The sequence below is a fragment of the Gossypium hirsutum genome, chromosome A12, assembly GCF_007990345.1.
Source record: "Gossypium hirsutum isolate 1008001.06 chromosome A12, Gossypium_hirsutum_v2.1, whole genome shotgun sequence".
In the NCBI taxonomy this organism is placed as follows: Eukaryota; Viridiplantae; Streptophyta; class Magnoliopsida; order Malvales; family Malvaceae; genus Gossypium; species Gossypium hirsutum.
Window position 1 is genome coordinate 105,779,129 of NC_053435.1, and position 18,465 is coordinate 105,797,593.

At 33.7% G+C, this 18,465-nt stretch overlaps 3 protein-coding genes across 3 annotated transcripts; 2 read left to right on the forward strand and 1 right to left on the reverse strand.

Annotated features, from left to right (window-relative positions):
- Positions 1 to 677: 677 nt before the first annotated feature.
- Positions 678 to 5,506, forward strand: LOC107947151 (N6-adenosine-methyltransferase MT-A70-like). Its single transcript, XM_016881719.2, has 7 exons — positions 678 to 1,808; positions 1,916 to 2,014; positions 2,301 to 2,384; positions 2,492 to 2,820; positions 4,312 to 4,528; positions 4,766 to 4,845; positions 5,059 to 5,506. The coding sequence occupies exons 1-7, from the start codon at positions 774 to 776 to the stop codon at positions 5,318 to 5,320; spliced, it is 2,106 nt and encodes a 701-aa protein (XP_016737208.1). The 5' UTR covers positions 678 to 773; the 3' UTR covers positions 5,321 to 5,506.
- Positions 5,507 to 6,760: 1,254 nt separating this feature from the next.
- Positions 6,761 to 9,315, reverse strand: LOC107947153 (MYG1 protein). The gene is made up of 7 exons (XM_016881723.2): positions 8,966 to 9,315; positions 8,533 to 8,679; positions 8,268 to 8,366; positions 7,910 to 8,101; positions 7,630 to 7,749; positions 7,255 to 7,326; positions 6,761 to 7,102 (listed from the first exon to the last, which is right to left on the reverse strand). The coding sequence occupies exons 1-7, from the start codon at positions 9,224 to 9,226 to the stop codon at positions 6,878 to 6,880; spliced, it is 1,116 nt and encodes a 371-aa protein (XP_016737212.2). The 5' UTR covers positions 9,227 to 9,315; the 3' UTR covers positions 6,761 to 6,877.
- Positions 9,316 to 16,899: 7,584 nt separating this feature from the next.
- On the forward strand, positions 16,900 to 18,447 carry LOC121211162 (uncharacterized). Its single transcript, XM_041083604.1, has 3 exons — positions 16,900 to 17,386; positions 17,506 to 17,884; positions 18,013 to 18,447. The coding sequence occupies exons 1-3, from the start codon at positions 17,006 to 17,008 to the stop codon at positions 18,213 to 18,215; spliced, it is 963 nt and encodes a 320-aa protein (XP_040939538.1). The 5' UTR covers positions 16,900 to 17,005; the 3' UTR covers positions 18,216 to 18,447.
- Positions 18,448 to 18,465: the final 18 nt, after the last annotated feature.

Below are 18,465 nucleotides of genomic sequence, written 5' to 3' on the forward strand. Positions count from 1 at the left end.
ACATCTTTATGTAAAAAGCAAGTTATTTATACTAATATTAAGCCCTTGATTAAATTAGTATCACGGAATACTAACTCAATTGAGAAAAAAATTAAAATATCTCTTCATATACAAAATAAATTATAATATTATGAGAGTATTTTTATCTTTTTACATTTTATAAATTAATAAAAATTCAATCTTAGTAAAATTTAAGCTCATGATATTATACCTTTCAAACATTTAATTTTATCATTTTTTTTAACTGAAGTAGTATTTAATATTTATATAAACTTTTAATAAGTATATCTATGAAATGATTTATTTTTAAGTGTGCAATATATAAATAATATGAAATAAATAATAAAAAGAGAAAATAACAAAAAAAATAGGAAAACATACTAAATAAGTTAATTAATTATTCAAATATGTATGGTTTTAAATATATGTGTTTTAATATGGAATTAGTTATATTATAACAATATTTTAATTTGACACGTTTAATTATTTAATTTAATTCAAATAATTTCATTTCACTCGACTCGATTCGAAAAAATTTCAAATCAAATTAGAATAATAAAATAATAGTATCAACTTGAATTTTTTTACTTAAATCAATTTCATTAAATCACCTAAACATAATATTTTGTTATAGAGTATATCAATTTAATCCTAATATTAAAAAATTTCAGTGGTAAACCGGTAAACAAGTGCCCAACATCCTAAAATCCCCGGCCCGACCGCTTTACACATTTAAACCCCAACCAGCACTAAAAAAACACACAAATATAGCCATGGAGAGCAACTCAGGCGGCGAAGACACCGTAGCAACCATCAAATCAATTCGGACCCAACTCGAAACCCGAATCCAAGACCAACATGCCACCCACCTCGACCTCCTTGCCTCCCTCCAAACTCTGGATCCTAACATCGTTCCCACCCTCGATCTTTCCCTCCGTTTCGTCTCCGCCTTCAACCGCCGCTCTTTCTCTCCCACTCCTCCACTCCCCACGCCTAAAAAGATCTCCCACCCGCCCCAACACCCGCCCACCCACTCTGTACCCGATCCGAAACAGCTCGCCCTTGTTAAACCTGAAGGAGGCGACAAGTTCGCTGACGAGAGCGGCAACCCATTGTTGATGATGAGAGCCATGGTGGCTGAGTGTTTACTTCAGAGAGTACCGTTTAAAGCGATCGATTCGTCTACGGTTTTGAGGAAGTTAGAGAACGACGAGAATATAACTACGGCGGAGAAGGCTGCGATGCGTGAACTGGGAGGCGATTCTGGGGCCATTCTCGCGGTGGAAATGGCTTTGAGGTCAATGGCAGAGGATAACGGCGGCCTTGAGATCGAAGAGTTTGTGGTCGGCGGCAAAAGCAGAGTTATGGTACTTAGCATCGACCGAACACGGTTAGTTCGAGAATTACCCGAAGAACCTCAAAATCATCAAAAAAGAGAAAGGATAAACAACGTTAACGAAAGTGAGAACTTGAAAATGAATAGTAACAGCAATAACGAGTGGCTAGCACCGAGACCAATGAGTGAAATTTGGATGGGAGGGGGAGACCCTGGCATGATGTATCCGCCGGGTGGCCCAATGGCAGGCCCTAGAGGTTGGGGAATGGGGATGATGGGAAGGCCACCGATGGCACCAAACAGTGGCCTTTTGCCGTCACAGAGACAGAGTACTGAGGAAGATGATTTGAAGGATTTGGAAGCCTTGTTGAATAAGAAATCGTTTAAGGAAATGCAGAAATCAAAGACGGGTGAGGAGATTTTGAATATAATTAATCGCCCAACTGCTAGGGAAACAGCTGTGGCTGCTAAGGTACATTACATTGAAGTTCGTCAATATATATATATATACACTTTTTAAAGTTTTCATTTTCTTCTTGTTTGTTTGGTTGATGATTGTGTTCAAATAACTGGGTATAGTTTAAAAGCAAAGGAGGTTCTCAAGTGAGGGAATATTGTTCAGCTTTAACCAAGGAGGATTGTCGAAGACAATCTGGCTCATTTCTTGCCTGTAAGAAGGTATTAAAGCAACAATTTAAACTGCATCATACACTTCCATATATCTTGACAGTTTAGCAATGTCCTTTGATATATTCATTAGCTTGAAAGGTTGCATCATTGAGCTTTAACCTATAGTGTTATTGTTGGTTTCATGGTAATGGTTGTTGCTGTATATAGCTATGTTTTATGTGGTGCTATCATTTGAACTTCCACAAATCATTTGTAGCTTTTAGAAGTATCCTTTTAGTATTCCTGATTTGCCTATTTGCAATGTTGTTTTACTGGCTTTTATAACTTTTTTCAGGTGCATTTTAAGCGGATAATTGCTCCTCATACAGACATCAGTTTAGGGGATTGTTCATTTCTAGATACCTGCCGGCATATGAAGGTAATTTTTCTATAATAAATAGATCAATCTTTTACTACCTTTCTTTCTGTTGTCATCTTATTACAACTAGTACTTGAGAGTAATGCCAATTCAATCATGTTTGATAGACATGCAAATATGTCCACTACGAGCTTGACCAAACACAAGATGATCTTGGTCCTGAGAAACCTTTGAAGCCTCCACGTGCTGAGTATTGTTCGGAAGTGGAATTAGGTGAACCACAATGGATTAATTGTGATATCAGGAATTTTAGAATGGACATTTTGGGGCAGTTCGGTGTTATTATGGCAGATCCACCATGGGATATTCATATGGAGTTACCTTATGGAACAATGGCTGATGATGAGATGCGCAACCTTAACGTTCCTGCATTGCAGACTGATGGTCTGATATTTCTTTGGGTCACTGGGCGTGCAATGGAGCTAGGACGGGAATGGTGCGTGCTTTATTTTGAATGTTAATTAATTAAAGGGTAAATTACACCAACAGTCACTCAACTTTAGGGTAACTAACAAAATAGTGACCTAGATTTCATTTCAGTCACTAAACATTTGAAAAATAACAAAACAATCACTAACGTTATAAAAAAGTGACAAAACAGTCACTGACTAATGGTTTCCGTTAGTGTCTTAACAGAACCGCTGATGTGGCAAGTTAACTAGCTGACGTGGCCAGTTAACTAGCTGATGTGGCCAGTTAACTTGCCACATGGGATAAAGAAGTTAAAAAAAAACCTAGAAAAATCCCTTTAACAGAGAAGAAGAAGCAGCAGCAGCAGAAGAAGATTAAAGAGCTAAGTGAAAGTCTTCAAGTCATTGCAAAAGAGAAAGATGATTTTGCTTTCATTGTAAATCTAAGTCAGGAATGATGATATAGAGCCTGAAAGACCTAAAACCACATGTTTTGTTGATGCATCTGAAATACGTGGTCGAGACCAAGATAAAAACACCATTACCAGCATGTTGCTAAGCGAAAATGGTCAAGAAAGGGGAATCCATATAATCTCCATCGTGGGGATGGGAGGGATAGGGAAAACAACTTTAGCCCAAATAGTTTACAACGATAGAGCCTATTTTCAGAAGAAACTATGGGCGTGTGTTTCAGATCCCTTTGATGAGACAAGGATTGCAAAAGCAATTCTTGAAGCTCTAACGGGTATTCCGTTGGGTTTGCGTGAGTTGAACACTGTACTAGAGAAAATCCATGAATCTATTGTGGGAAAAAGGTTCCTACTTGTTCTTGATGATGTCTGGACAGAAGATGAGAGGAAGTGGCAATCATTGAAATGCTGTCTTAAAAGTAGTGCCTCCCCAGGAAGCAAAATCTTGGTCACCACACGCATGTTGCTACTGTAATGGGTTGTACCCGATTATTCAATTTGGGGAAGTTGTCTGAAGAGTGTTGGTCCTTATTCAGTCAGGTAGCATTTTCTGGATGGAATCACAGAGCGCGTCAGATTTTGGCAGACATTGGTAAGAAAATTGCAGATAAGTGCAACGGTTTGCCTCTTGCAGCAAAAACACTCGGAGGTCTCTTAGGAAAGTTTCTTCTTCTTCTGCTGCTGCTGCTTTTTCTTCTTCTTCTTCTCTGTTAAAAGGGGGTTTTTTTAGGTTTTTTTTTCAATTTTTTCATCCAACGTGGCAAGTTAACTGGCCACGTCAGCTAGTTAACTTGCCACATCAGCGGTTCAGTTAACACACTAACGGAAACCGTTAGTTAGTGACTGTTTTGTCACTTTTTTATAACGTTAGTGACTGTTTTGTTATTTTTCAAAAGTTGGGTGACTAAAATGAAACTTAGTTGACTATTTTGTTAGCTACCCTAAAGTAGTTGAGTGACTGTTGGTGTAATTTACCTTTAATTAAAATTATGTAATAACTGAAAGTTTTTTATTCATATATGTTAAAAGTAATCATGCTTCTTGCAGTTTGGAACAATGGGGTTACAAGCGGTGTGAGGAGATTATTTGGGTGAAAACAAATCAACTTCAGCGAATAATTAGAACAGGAAGAACAGGTCATTGGTTAAATCATAGTAAGGAGCATTGCCTTGTAGGAATCAAGGGAAATCCAGAAATAAATAAGAACATTGATACCGATGTCATTGTTGCCGAGGTTCGAGAGACTAGTCGCAAGCCAGATGAGGTTTGTGGACAATTTGGCTACCCCATTTTACATCTATCTGTTTACACTTTTTGATGTCAGAAATGTTAGCTTAAGGATGCTGATGGCCATGCATTCTGATTTTGAAATTTTTTATGTTGTTGCTTCTTTCATTATCATTTCAGTACATAAAAGGTCTCTCTTCATTGCTTTATGTTTTTGCAATGTCCCTGTCATGTATTTCAAGAACTTATCTTAACTGGAAACTTAACTATGCAGATGTACCCGATGCTGGAGAGGATCAGTCCAAGGACAAGGAAGCTTGAACTATTTGCTCGCATGCATAATACTCATGCAGGGTATGGTATTTTGAACCATTTTTCATACTTCAAAATTGTTCTCATATATTATCATCTCAAAATAGATGAAGGACCTTGACGGTCTCTAAGCTTAAATAAATTTTACATTTGTTATTGTCAGTACCTAATGTTGAATTCCCTTATTTAATATATTCTTGGGAATCCACAATTTTCTACTGCTAAGCAATCTCCTTTATCCTTATTTTCCATCAGATGGATATCGCTTGGGAATCAGTTAAATGGGGTTAGACTGGTTGATGAAGGCCTAAGAGCAAGGTACAAGGCTGCCTACCCACATGTAGAAGTACAACCTCTCTCTCCTCCCAAAGCTTCTGCCATGGAACTAGACTCTACTTCTGCTAGAAGTCCCTTTGCAACAGAGTCAAGATCACAATTTGCGGATCCAGCTGCTCCCGATGCTGGCCATGCTCCCGAAGAGAGGGCAATGGCTGTAGATACTGATATGACCACCTGAAAACCTGACCTACCTTGGTTAATTCCCAGATACTAGTTCAAGGGCCGATGTACCATTACTTAATAGTTCTTTTGTTTCTTTTGTAATGATTCTACTGTATCAGTCCCATTTTACTGTTTTTAGTTAATTTTTGACTCGGGTTCATTTGTAATGATTTTCTGGTAAAACATCGAATTATTAGTTTCAGTCTATTGTAATGTTTTTATCTGACTTGATATGATATCTACCCTCGAATAATTGAAACTCGCGTATGGTTAATCCATGTAAGAGGTGGCTGAAAACAAAATCAAGCTTAACATTCGTCTTAAAAAATGGATTGAAATAGAGGCTGAACCCACTTTCGACATTAGACTTCTGATGTCTGCAATCAAAAGAGGCACCAATAAGGTAAAGCTAAGAAAAAATTACCAAATTTTGTACTTCAAACCAGACTCATTATCCTCTTCCCCGTTCTCATCAGACCTTGCTGTCCAGCTAATCTTGAACTTTCTATTTTCTAACATCCTCCAAAGCTGCATTTCTAAACCCGCCCAATATCAATGTCGCCGGAAGCCATCTGATGCCAGATCCTTCCGTGCTCCTCAGGCATTTTGATACCAACCAAGAAGGCTCCACCACGGTAACGGACTAAAGCACTCATCTTCCACCATTCTTTAACATCTCCCTAACCTTCTTATGACCCAAGTCCCACAAGTAGCCCAATTAGCACTTAAATTCAGCGGCTTGAATATAGTTAACCTCATCGATGACAGCGACCTCTTCAAGTTTTTCTTTCCCCATTTTTTAGACCCCATTAATTGTCTCTACTTAGCGCATTACAAACAAATCATTCATGAAATTACCTAAATTGCGTTCGTTGATTCCGTAGTCAGAAGTTCTCACCACCATCTGAGCATATACACAGATTCCGTCAGGAGGGAAATGGCAATCAAACAATGCTACAGAAGATTCAAGAGGTGGATTCCTCCAGGGCCATGTTCCATGCTGATGATTACAAAGTCGTAGCCAGAGTGCGATCTTGGCCATAGCTGGGGAGGAGAGGAAGAAGATATTTGCGAAGAAGGGATTTGAGAGAGGATGAGGAGGGAAAAGAAGGATTAAGGGAGCTTTTGGGAGGGCAGAGGGTGGGGAATTTGGAGGATAGGAAAGAAACTTGTTTCCAAGGGAAAGATTGGGGGTAGCACTGGCAGCGGAGGCAGCAGTGTATGTTATGTTGGCCATGGGCCACAGTGGTGGGGAGCTTCGGGGTTGATGAAAAACGTTTTTCTGTTTAACCTTTATAGAAGTTTAAAGTTCGTAGTGGTAAGAAACATACGAGAGTGGGATTTCCTTTGGCTCACTCATTTATAGGAAAATAAAGGAAGAAAAACCTTCAGGTTTCATGACATCCTAAAAGTTTTAATTTTTTTCTAAAGACAAACTAAAAATGCAGTCGTCACATGAATCAAATAGCACTTAATAGAAACAAAAAACTTGGGAAATGATCCAAATCCTGTGTTATAGAATGATGTAAAAGATACAAAGTCAAATGAAAGAAATAGAAGCAATCTCCCAAGATTACATCTTTAGAGAAGTTCTTGCCATCACTAGAGCACCCTCATCAGTTTGATTTCCACCGATAAACCCACTCATGTGGACAAAGACACAGCCGGAAATTCTTGTCTCCTTTGAGAGCTCATCGTCCCTCAAACCTCGCCACTGTGCTGGGAGGGGCTTCCGGCTCTCAAAACTATCAGGAGATACTGATACTGCCTGCACTCGCCATTGTTTGCCCCGTTCATCCTGTGTCATGATTACAATAAGAATCTATCTCAAACTCTAGAAAAGAGGAACAATAACTGCGACATATCCATTTGCCTGACACTAGTATCCAATCTAGGGCTAACACATTAGAAAAATTGTTTGAAAGGAAGATTGGTCTACTAAATGCATACCTCATAAAGAACATATTTAATAAGAGGCTCAACCTTCAGCTCTGCCTCAAGCTCAAATAAGTGAAGCTTCCACTGTTGGATGTGAAATGAAATCAGACTTAGTTGTAAATAAAATGATGTACGATGGTAAGTCAACAATAAGCTGCAGTCATTTGCAACAATATATTCATCTCGCAAACTAATGAAAGTAGCAAAGGTTATTTGATGAAAGTTCAAACCAATTGAATAAACCAAAATGAGTATATTTATAAACTAGCAATTCTTTCCTCTTGAGAAGAGTTGCATAAACAAAAAAATCTATAACATACACTTCGGCAGGGCTAGTTGAAGAAGAACATAACAGTAAGAAGAGAGTAAATTAGAAAATCTACTTACAGGGCAAAACCTTTTCAAAACCATAATTTCACCACTAGGATCTATGTCAAATCTCTCCGCAATGCACTCCATTACAATTGACCTTGCTGGTAGCCATGATCTTGCATGAAATTGGACACTCTGAGAATTGAAGAAGGCCATCAGAATATTAAAATACGAAGAATGATACAGTACATACTTTAATAAATTCGCAAGGAAATGACCAAAAAACAGAAATCCATATCGAAGACCATACTAATAATTGTATATTTAGGTATGTTTAATTTTGACAGAGCCTTACCTCTAAGAACTCACTACCAGCTAGAGCCATTGCTCGTTGGAAAGCCTCATTCTCCTTCTCAGGTGATTGATCAGGATCTGTCCAGTCTAGATTTAATCTTCCAACTCTAGAAGATAAGTGTGTATTGTTCACATATTTAGGTGGCTTATCAGTATCAAACTGGTTGATTCCATTGTCAATCGCATCAATTGCCTGGTAGAAGCAAAAAAAGAATTGAACATCCAAGTTATAATCCCTTAACTAAAGCATAGGAAAAGGAAAACCAAGAAAATAGCAGTTCCTAGTCTACTTCCATGCAAGCTCAGGAAGTCGTGGAACTCGAACCCTTTTAAAACATAAGAACCAAAGTTGTAAGTACCTCCACGAAGCTTTTGTAAATGGCCAGAAATAATCTATGCACATCCGGGTGGTCTTCTCCAAGCTGAAGCTCTTTAGCTATTATCTCCTTGCCAAAATGCTAAATACAGGGAAAACCGCTAATAAGGAAGAAATAGAATAACCTACCAAAACACGTCATTGCTCATATTATACTCTGCCAACTTGTATCAGGCCACAATACACAAAAGGCAAAAGGAGAGAACTATAAGAAGAATCTTCAATTGCCCTATAGAATAAATGAATACCTTATAAACAAGTCCAGCACTGCTAAGCTTTGTATTAAATCCATGTCCAAAAACCTCCTCAAACCCCTTCTGGTGATGATCATACCGGTCATGATTAGGATCATAGACGCCTCCAACATCAAGCACAGCATCAAGCCCCTCCAATACCTGAAAAGTCAGATAAATCTTATAAACAATCTTCAAAGAGGAATCATTAAGACCAAACGAGAACAAATAAACTACACGAATCCCATAATAAACCACCTACATCTCCAATCGGTTCTAGATTTCAAGCTTTCTAATTTATAGCCAACGCTTGCAGCAAACAACGATAAAGCTAACTTTATAAAGAAGCACATATTTAGACCCAAAGAAAACCCATTTCATAATTTCCATTTCTTCTAACTTTGCTATAATATTAAGCAATCACACAAAAAAAGGGGGGGGAACTAACCTTGGGATCTCGGGTACGGATAATCTCGGAGTTGGAGAACTTGTCAGTGAGACGAATCATGAAGCAGCCGAGGGCCTCGTCGCAGTGGAAGCTGCCATTGTGAGTGCCGACGCGCTTAAAAGGAGCGTGGTTAGGGGAGGAAGTGGAGTAAGAAGGAGAAGAAACCCTAATAACGTTATAGGTAGCCATGAGAGGGCGAGAGAGGGTTTTGGGCAAGTTGAAAATTTTCTGGTTAAACCCTCCCCTTGTAATTGCCCACATGCCTTTAACTGCCCATTTTTCTCCAATACCTCCTTTAGTTTATACACTCTGACAAAAACGGCACCATTTCCACGGATTCCTATTCCCATTATATATTTTGGATTTTCAGTGTTTTTTTTTTCTAATATAATTTGGACTACACTTAAGCGTGAATTTAGATGATTAGTATAAAAATAATAGTGAAAATGATATTAGATATTATAATAATATTTTAACATAAGATAAAAAAATAAGTTAAATACATTGTACTTAATTACTCCTCCAGACCCACTTTGAATAAGGTTTCAATTTGAAATTTTACTGAAAGGATAATGATTTTTTTGGGTACAAAAGATGATTCAAAATTAAATTAATTTTGAAGAAGATAAAAGGGTTTAGAGACATCCAACTCTTTTACTGCTGGATGTGATTTTACAAACTTAAATAATCATTAAGTTAACCATATATTTAAATAAAAAATATAAACTATATAAATAGTTACTAAATTATACTCGTGATCTTGTTTTAGTCTTTTTAACTTTAAAAATTTTCAATTTAAATACTAACATTTGAGTTCTTTCATATTTTGATCACTCATCATTAAATTGGTATCGAAAATCTTTTTTAACTCGTATGATAACACATTTATTTCTCAATACTTACATATTTTATCAATTTGATCATAATTCTAAATAATTTAATAAATTTAATCATTCACATTTATAAATTCTATTAATTTGCTCCTCAAATTTCCTAACAAAGCTTCCAGCTTTTAAAACAGATACATTTTACATTTATAGATTATAAACCCCCAAAAAAAACAACATTTCATTGATATACATCTAGCCTGTGCAGTTTATTCTACTAATTGAATATATCAATTAATTGATGCACAAATTTAATTGTATATATCAATTAATATATATTGTATGATTTTTTATAAATTTTATAATTGATATTATAATTAAGTTTAAATCATTTTATATATTTGTAATTCAATATCTTATTTGATAAAATTAATATCTTAAATCATTATTATATGTTTATGGTATATATAATTTCCTAGATTAACCATATATAAAAAAATGTTTATAAAATCTATTAATTTTTTATTTATGAGATCTATTTGTAATAAATATTTTTTTTGAAAAAGTGTTTCTAATTTTTTTTTACTTTCTTTTAGAAACTTTTTTAGTTTTTTTCTAAGTTTAATTTTTATGAATCTAGTTTGAAAATATTTTGTTTACCTATTTTAAATTTTAAATTCAAGTATGGTACTTAAAAATTAAATTATTTTTTGAGAATAATAGTTGGATGGGTATTAGCCTGCTTTATTCATTAAAAAAAATTTAAAATCCACATTTATAAACTACAAAATAATTATATATTTTTTGATCAATGCATGTATCTAGTCCGTGCATTGCATGAGTATATTTTATTACATGAGATATAAAAAGGTATCTTTGTTTTTTTGATGTCCATTGTATTGCTTACAAATCATATACCTTGGGTTAAGTGATAAAAAAAAAATTTAAGTTCGAGTATGGTAAATTAGTTGGATATGTAATGCCTCTGTTTTAAAAACTGAAAGCTTTGGTTAGGAAGTTTAAGGAAGTTTTAAAAACTGAAAGCTTTGGTTAGGAAGTTTAAGGATCAAATTGATAAAATTTTTAAATGTGAAGAATTAAATTTATTAAATTATTTAAAATTAGGAACAAATTGATAGAATATGTAAGTAATGAATACTAAATATATTATTATGTCAATTAGAAGAAGACTTTTTGTTATCAATTTAACGGCGATAATTAAAATAGGGACGAATTCAAACATTAGTGCCTAAGTTAAAATTTTTTAAAGTTGAGTGACTAAAACAGGAATATAGACATAGTTGGGTAACTATCTATTTATATAGTTTACCCTAAATAAAAAAAATTATGAATGAAATGTAAAGTTAGACGACCACAACTTATTCTGGATCGGGTTTGAGTTTAAAATTTTTAATCTCGATGTAACGCCCCCTTACCCGAGACCGTCGCCGGAGTCGAGCACAAGGCATTACTAAACTTATTTGAGCACTTAAACAAATTCGGACAAGCTGTCCAATTGCGTCATAGTTGCTTAAAAATTCATATCTCGAGTTCCGAAACTCGGAATCAAATTCCGTAAATTTTTCCTTAAACTAGACTCATATATCTATCTACTAATTTTTTTCTAGAATTTTTGGTCAGGCCAATTAGTACAGTTTATTAGTTAAAGTCTCCCCTGTTTTAGGGTTCGACTGCTCTGACCTCTGTGTATTACGAATCAGATATCTCCCTATACAGAGTTTCAATAACTATTCCGTTTGTTTCTAATAAAACTAGACTCAATAAGGAATCTGTACATATAAAGCATAACTTCTAATTATCTTTGTACAATTTATGGTGAATTTCCAAAGTCAGAACAGGGGATCCAGAAATCGCTCTGGCCCTGTTTCAGAAAAATTTAAACTTCTCATAAAATATAACTCATATACCTGTTTTGTTCCATCCATATGAAAATAGACTAATAATTCTTCAATTCTATATTTTATTCATCATCTAATTGTATCTCTACTATTTTAATGATTTTTCAAACTCACATTTGAATCTATTTTATGGTAAATTTTGCCTATTTCATGGTTTCCATGGATTAGCTAGCAATTTAGCATACATAACACCAAATATGATCATGATTAGCCATTCCAATGGCTAATCATTACCAAGCATTTCCATACCACTCAATATCCATATCATAAGACCATATATACAAAATGATTGTAACGCTATACATGTCATACTCAAAATATACAAGCCATTATGCCAAGATGGTATACGGATAGTGTGAGTGGGCCTCCGACCGTTCCCGATTTCCGAGCTGGCTTGTCAAAACTATAAGGAATGAAAAGGAGGGAGTGAGCATAAATGCTTAGTAAGTCCATATGAAATTAATAAGCAATTACCAACATGCTTTTAAGATAAAACACCACAATTGTACAATTATACATACTCAACTTAAACTGTTTTATCGAGATACATTTACTAAATAATTTATTTCTGGAGCTACGAAACTTCAAATTAAGTTCTGTTAATTTTCGTTGAAACTAGATTCATATACCTTTCTCCCATAAAATTTCCAGAATTTTTGGTTTAGCCATTTAGTACAGTTTATTCATTAAAGTTTCCTCTGTTTCGCTGTCCAACAGTTCTGATCTCTCTTCACTAAAAATTATTTATCTCATAATTCGGGACTTGGATGATGTTCCAGTCTATCCCTCTTGAAAATAGACTCGATAAGGATTTTAAATATATAAATTAAAACTCATAATTATTTTTTTACAATTTCTAATGATTTTCTAAAATCAGAACAGGGGATCTCGAAGTCATTCAAACTCTGTCTCACAACAATTTAAATATCTTATAACATAAAATCCAATTGCATGCACCGTTTCCTCTATATGAAACTAGACTCATCAGGATTTAATCTCATATTTTATTCAGCCCTTAACTCAATTTCCACAATTTATGGTGAATTTCAAAAGATACACTACTGCAGTAACCCAAAACTGCCAAGGCCATATTTATCCATTCACCGCTATTATTCACTAAATACATACAATATCATTTCATCCATCATGGTAAGAACACATAATTATGCTTCATAAACATAGATCCATAATCTCAATGTCATCAAGTATCAAGAACTTATTCCAAATCGTGTCATTTTCATAGTATTCACCAATTCTTAATCTTTTCGGGCCATTTTACATTTTCGTTCATAATCAAATTAGGGAACGATTATGGAATTGAGTACCTCATTATCACAATGCCATAGTAAAACTATGGTCTTGCACATAGTCACATATCACATACCGAGGCCATAGCCCAGCTATGGTCTTACACGGATCACATATCACACTGATGCCATATCCCAGATATGGTCTTATACAGTAGCACATATCACACCGATGCCATATCCCGGATATGGTCTTATACGGAAGCACATATCACATTTCTCCGAAGCCATAGCCTAGCTATGGTCTTATACGAAAATCACATTTCACATGCTGCCATGGTCCAACCATGGTCTTTTCCGTCAATTCGTCTTAGCCACTGAATGAAAGTACTCAAGTCCGTTGTTCCATTTAATTTGTACTTTTATTCAAATATCATTTTACAATTATCACAGTTTAATGACATTTTATATGCAATAATATACTATATCATTCATGAAATTTTCATTTCAAAACATTAAATTACACATTGCATTATTAAAAATCATATGAACTTACCTCGATATAAAATATTAGCAATCGAGCCTATTCCTCGTAAACTTTATTTTTCCCTCGATCACGACTTGAATCTCGTTTCTCTTGATCTATAATATAAATTATTTCTACTCATTAGTATTTATTTGATTTCTATTTCACTTCACAATTTATGCTGTTCAAATTTCAAAATTGCACTTTTACCCTAAAATTTACAGTTTTTACAATTTAGTCCCTGCTCAATTCATCCATCAATTGAACTAATTTTTTTCTCAATTAACACTTTTATTTTATCATTATAAACTAATTCACAACCTTTGATATTCTGAATTTCAACATCAACATCTAATTCACAACTTTTCACAATTAGGTCCTAAATACCATTTTCTATCAAAATGACTTAATAAAACAACCTTAATATGAAATTTGAACTTAAATTTCATAATAATTCATCATATACTGCCCTTACTCAGCCAGGGTAACTTCCAATTTCACCCACCAAATCAAAAACTAATGAATTAGATGATTGGACCTAATTGCAAAAGTCTTAAAAATACAAAAAAATAAGAAAAGGGCAAGAAATAGACTCACATGCAATGAAATTGTGCAAAACCAGCTTAAAAGCTCTCTCCCATGGCTGTCTGGCCGAAATTATGAGAAGAATGGCCTAGAAATCTCTTTCAATTTCAATTTATTTGTTTAATTTTGTAAAATTTACCATTTTACCCTTAGCTCACCTGATTCCAGATTTTTTTTCCTTGCTTATGCCGCCTCATCCTTTCCCTTTTGGCTAATTTTCCTTTTAAGTCCTCCCTCATTTAACACTTGAGCTATTTAATCATTTTATCAAGTTTTGTACCTTTTTCAATTTAGTCATTTTTAATTAATTGACTATCCAAACGTTAAAATTTTCTAACGAAACTTTAATACTAACTTATTTACACTCCATAAATATTTTTAAAAATATTTATGGCTCGAATTATGCATTCGAGGTCTTGATACCTCGTTTTAGACCCAATTTACTTATTAAATTCTTTTCTCTCTCTTTTTTTTAACACAAAGTTCACTAATTCAAAATTCTTCTAAATTCACACTTGACTCATAATTATTAATTTATTAAATTTTCAAACATACTTGTCGGATTTAGTGATCTCAAATCACTGTTCCGATATCACTGAAATTTGGGCCGTTACACTCGATCCAACTAATTTTATTGTTTTAAAAAATAATTTTATATTAATAATTATACAATTAAATTTAAATAAAAAATATATACTATCTCTTAAATAATATAATAGGTCATTTAAGTAGATTGGTCCAGCTCGAATCCAAGTCCAAAAGTTTATTTAGAATTAAGTATCAACTCAGCCCATAAATACCATCAATAAAAAAGTAATCTACAAGTCTTTGTATCATAGAGTGAAATGTATTTAATATTTATATTTTTAAAATGAGAAAAGATCCTTGAAGACGAATAAAATTATAATTATTTTAATAGGATAAAAATATTAATGTTATGAAATAGATTAAATGGTGTGATATTAAATTTAAAATATAACGTTTAATTTACTGTACTTTAAAATATTTGTTGCATTTAATAACACTAGTTTTTATTATTTACATTTTTGTCAAATTAGTCCATATTTTTTAGTTAAATTTTGGTTCTTAGCCTTTATAGAATAGTCAATTTTTTTTAATAAAGATATTGACTAAAACATTAAATTTTTAAACATGACAGCCCGCATGGCAATCGACATGTACTCCGTACTAATATTTTTTAATTACTTTTTAAGAATATTTTTATAATTTTAAAATTATTTATTGACGTAATATATCAAATAGTGCCGTGTTACAGGAAGTACATGTGGATTACTACATAGGTTCCCATACCAAAATCACTAAAATGTTGGTGTTTTAATCAACTTTTTCATATAAAAAATAATTTAACTCTTTCTGAAAGGTTAGTGACCAAATTTTGTTAAAAAATAAATAAATATCAAATTGATAAAAGATGTGAATCAATGATAATGTATGAAATTGGGCTGACTTAAATGTAATGGTACAAACTTTTTAATCAATAATGGGTAGGGTGAACATTACATGTCATATAAAAATATCATATCACATTTTAAATTAATGTCCCGTCATACAATTTTTCATTTTAAATTATGTCGCATAAAGTCTGAGCATTATTTTATCAATTAAATTAATAATTTTAGAAATGAAAAAAGAATTTATCTATGTGATCTTGACAGTTTAAAAGTGCAATTGTAATGTTTTAAAGTTTGAAGATTAATTTTGAACGAGAATCATAATTGGAGGATGCTCAATACAATTAATGTTAGGCATAATGAAAAAATTACTCTTAATGTTTACATCTTTTGTCAAATTGACCATTATTTTTTTGAGCTAAATTTGACCCTCAACCATTTAAAAAGAGTCAAATTTGACCATCAACCTTTTAAAAAAAAGTCAAATTGCTATTTTAAAAAAAATAAAAAAATTAAATTTTCAAATGTGACAACTCACATGACAATCCATATATACTTCATATATATATTTTTAATTTTTATGATTTTTTATACTTTATATTTTATATTTTTTTGAATTTTAAAATTTTAAATATTTTATAATTTTTAAATTATTTGTTGGTGGCATATAAAACAAATAATGCCATGCCAACATGAAATATACATGGACTACCACACGGGTTTCCACACTAACATAGTTAAAAAAATAATGTTTTAATTTGTATTTTCGTTAAAAAAATGATTTAACTCTTTTTGAAAGGTTAATGGTCAAATTTAGCTCAAAAAAAGAATAAGGGTCAAATTGATAAAAGATGAAAATATTGAGAGCTAAATGTTTGGGTTTGTAATTGCTTTGTTTGGATAAATAATTGTGTTACAAAAAAACTGGTTAATGAAAATTTAAAAATTAACAAGTAATTACCAAAGAAGAGTAATTATATTAAAAATAAATAATATAAAAAATAATATGGATATAATTATATTTGTAAAATAATATAAACATTTTTAATAAAATATTTTTTTAAATATATATTACACTTAAATAAAAATAATTTTGAAGTTTAAGCTTTTATTTTGCAGTGGAATCATATGTATTAAATAAAATAAAATTAGATTGGTTTTGAAAAAAATTAAACTATTAAAATTCCCTCTTAAAATTACTCATAAATATTAAAAAATTCAAGATATTTACTTAAACAAATAAATTATTTTCTTAAATTTTGAAAACCTTAATACAAATTTTCCAAGTTTTTCACTCACACACACCCTAAAAGCACAGCTACCCCCCCCCCCAAAGGATCATAATGCAATCTGTATTAGAATATAGGGACCTGTAAAGTATTTTTACCGAAAATAAGTGATTAAAACATCAATAGGAACCGCAAAAAAAAAAAATCAGGGGCCAGAACCGGAGGCCCGAAGGGTGAGAGGGAAAGGATAACAATCGCATTTGCACAGAATCCAGGCGCTGCAATCCCTGCATCAATGCCCTCAGCAATCACCTCCACTTTGCTTCTCTCTTCAAAACCCATATTCCTATTCAAAAATCCCTTCTACTTAGCACCTTCAACATGTCCAAAAGGCCCCATTTCTCCTCAGCTAAAGCCTCTCACGTTGAAATGCAGCGGTAACTCGGAGGAGCAAGAAACAAGCAATGGCTTGAAGGATGCCCTTTCTGGTATCCTTGGCAAGCAGGTTGAGGAACTCTTGAACCGAGAAGAGAATAAGGGTTTGCTTGATGGATTGGAGAAGGCTTCAGAGAGAGTAGAGATTGCTAAGAGACAACTTGCAGAGATTGAAAAACAAGAACTTGAAGCTCGGTTATTGAGAAATTACATTGACCAATTAGAATCCAGGGCCTCCGAGGTGAGCTTCTTCTCTAATTATGGGAAACTTTTCATATGATTATCTAATTAACTCATAGGGATATTTTCCATGATGGGACTATGTAACTATTGATGAGTAAATTCTGGTGAAAATTCAAGATTGCAGAAACTCAGCAGGAGATTTCACAAGCACGGGCCATGATTGAAGAAGCAGAACGCTCACTTGGACCTAATGAAGCTAATTATGGAGATGGAAACGCTTTCAGCAGCCAAGAAGATGGTGAAGAAGGAATTGATACTGATAAAGAGAGAGTAGAGTCATTAAAAGCAGCTTTGATATCTGCAATTGTTGGCACCCTTGCTGGATTCCCCATCTCCCTAACCCAAGTTTCCAGCACCACTCAGCTGCTGCTCCCTTTATCACTCAATTTCATCAGCTGTGCATTGTTTGGGGTCACTTTTCGCTATGCAGTTAGGAGGGACTTGGACAATTTTCAGCTCAAGACCGGCACATATGCAGCTTTCGGTTTTGTGAAAGGTATATATAACTGCAATCAGGTGCTGCTAGACACAAATCTTTATGCGTATAGTCCGTAGAATAGGATATATGCAAACATAGAGCACATTGTTCAGGTTTGATATGTAAAGTAATAATTGAAAATGCAGGTCTTGGTACATTGGGAGGAGGGACTCCTCTGGAACTGGATCCTGGAAGCTTCTTGTCTCATGCTGTTGATGGTGCAGTTTATGTATCCCAGAATCATCTCGTTTTTTTATTTGCTGCTGTTGGCTTGGATTTTTGCATTAAGATGAGGATTTTAAGTCCTTTTCCCATGAAAAGATCAGCTCCGAGGACGGATACAAGGTGATCAGAAATTTCAAATGGATGAGAATCAGTATTTATGGCTCATTTTGACTGCATTCTATATCATACTTGGATTACAATCCCCCCCCCCCCAACCCCCAATGGGAACATGAGATAGTTCATTATTAGCTATACTTGTAATAAACTTAACATAGTGGCTGCCGAAGTGTATGGTAAACCTAATCGATTGTTTACATAAAGAGTTTCAAGATGCTGGTTAATTCAAAACCATTCAATTCAGGGGTCTTTGCTCC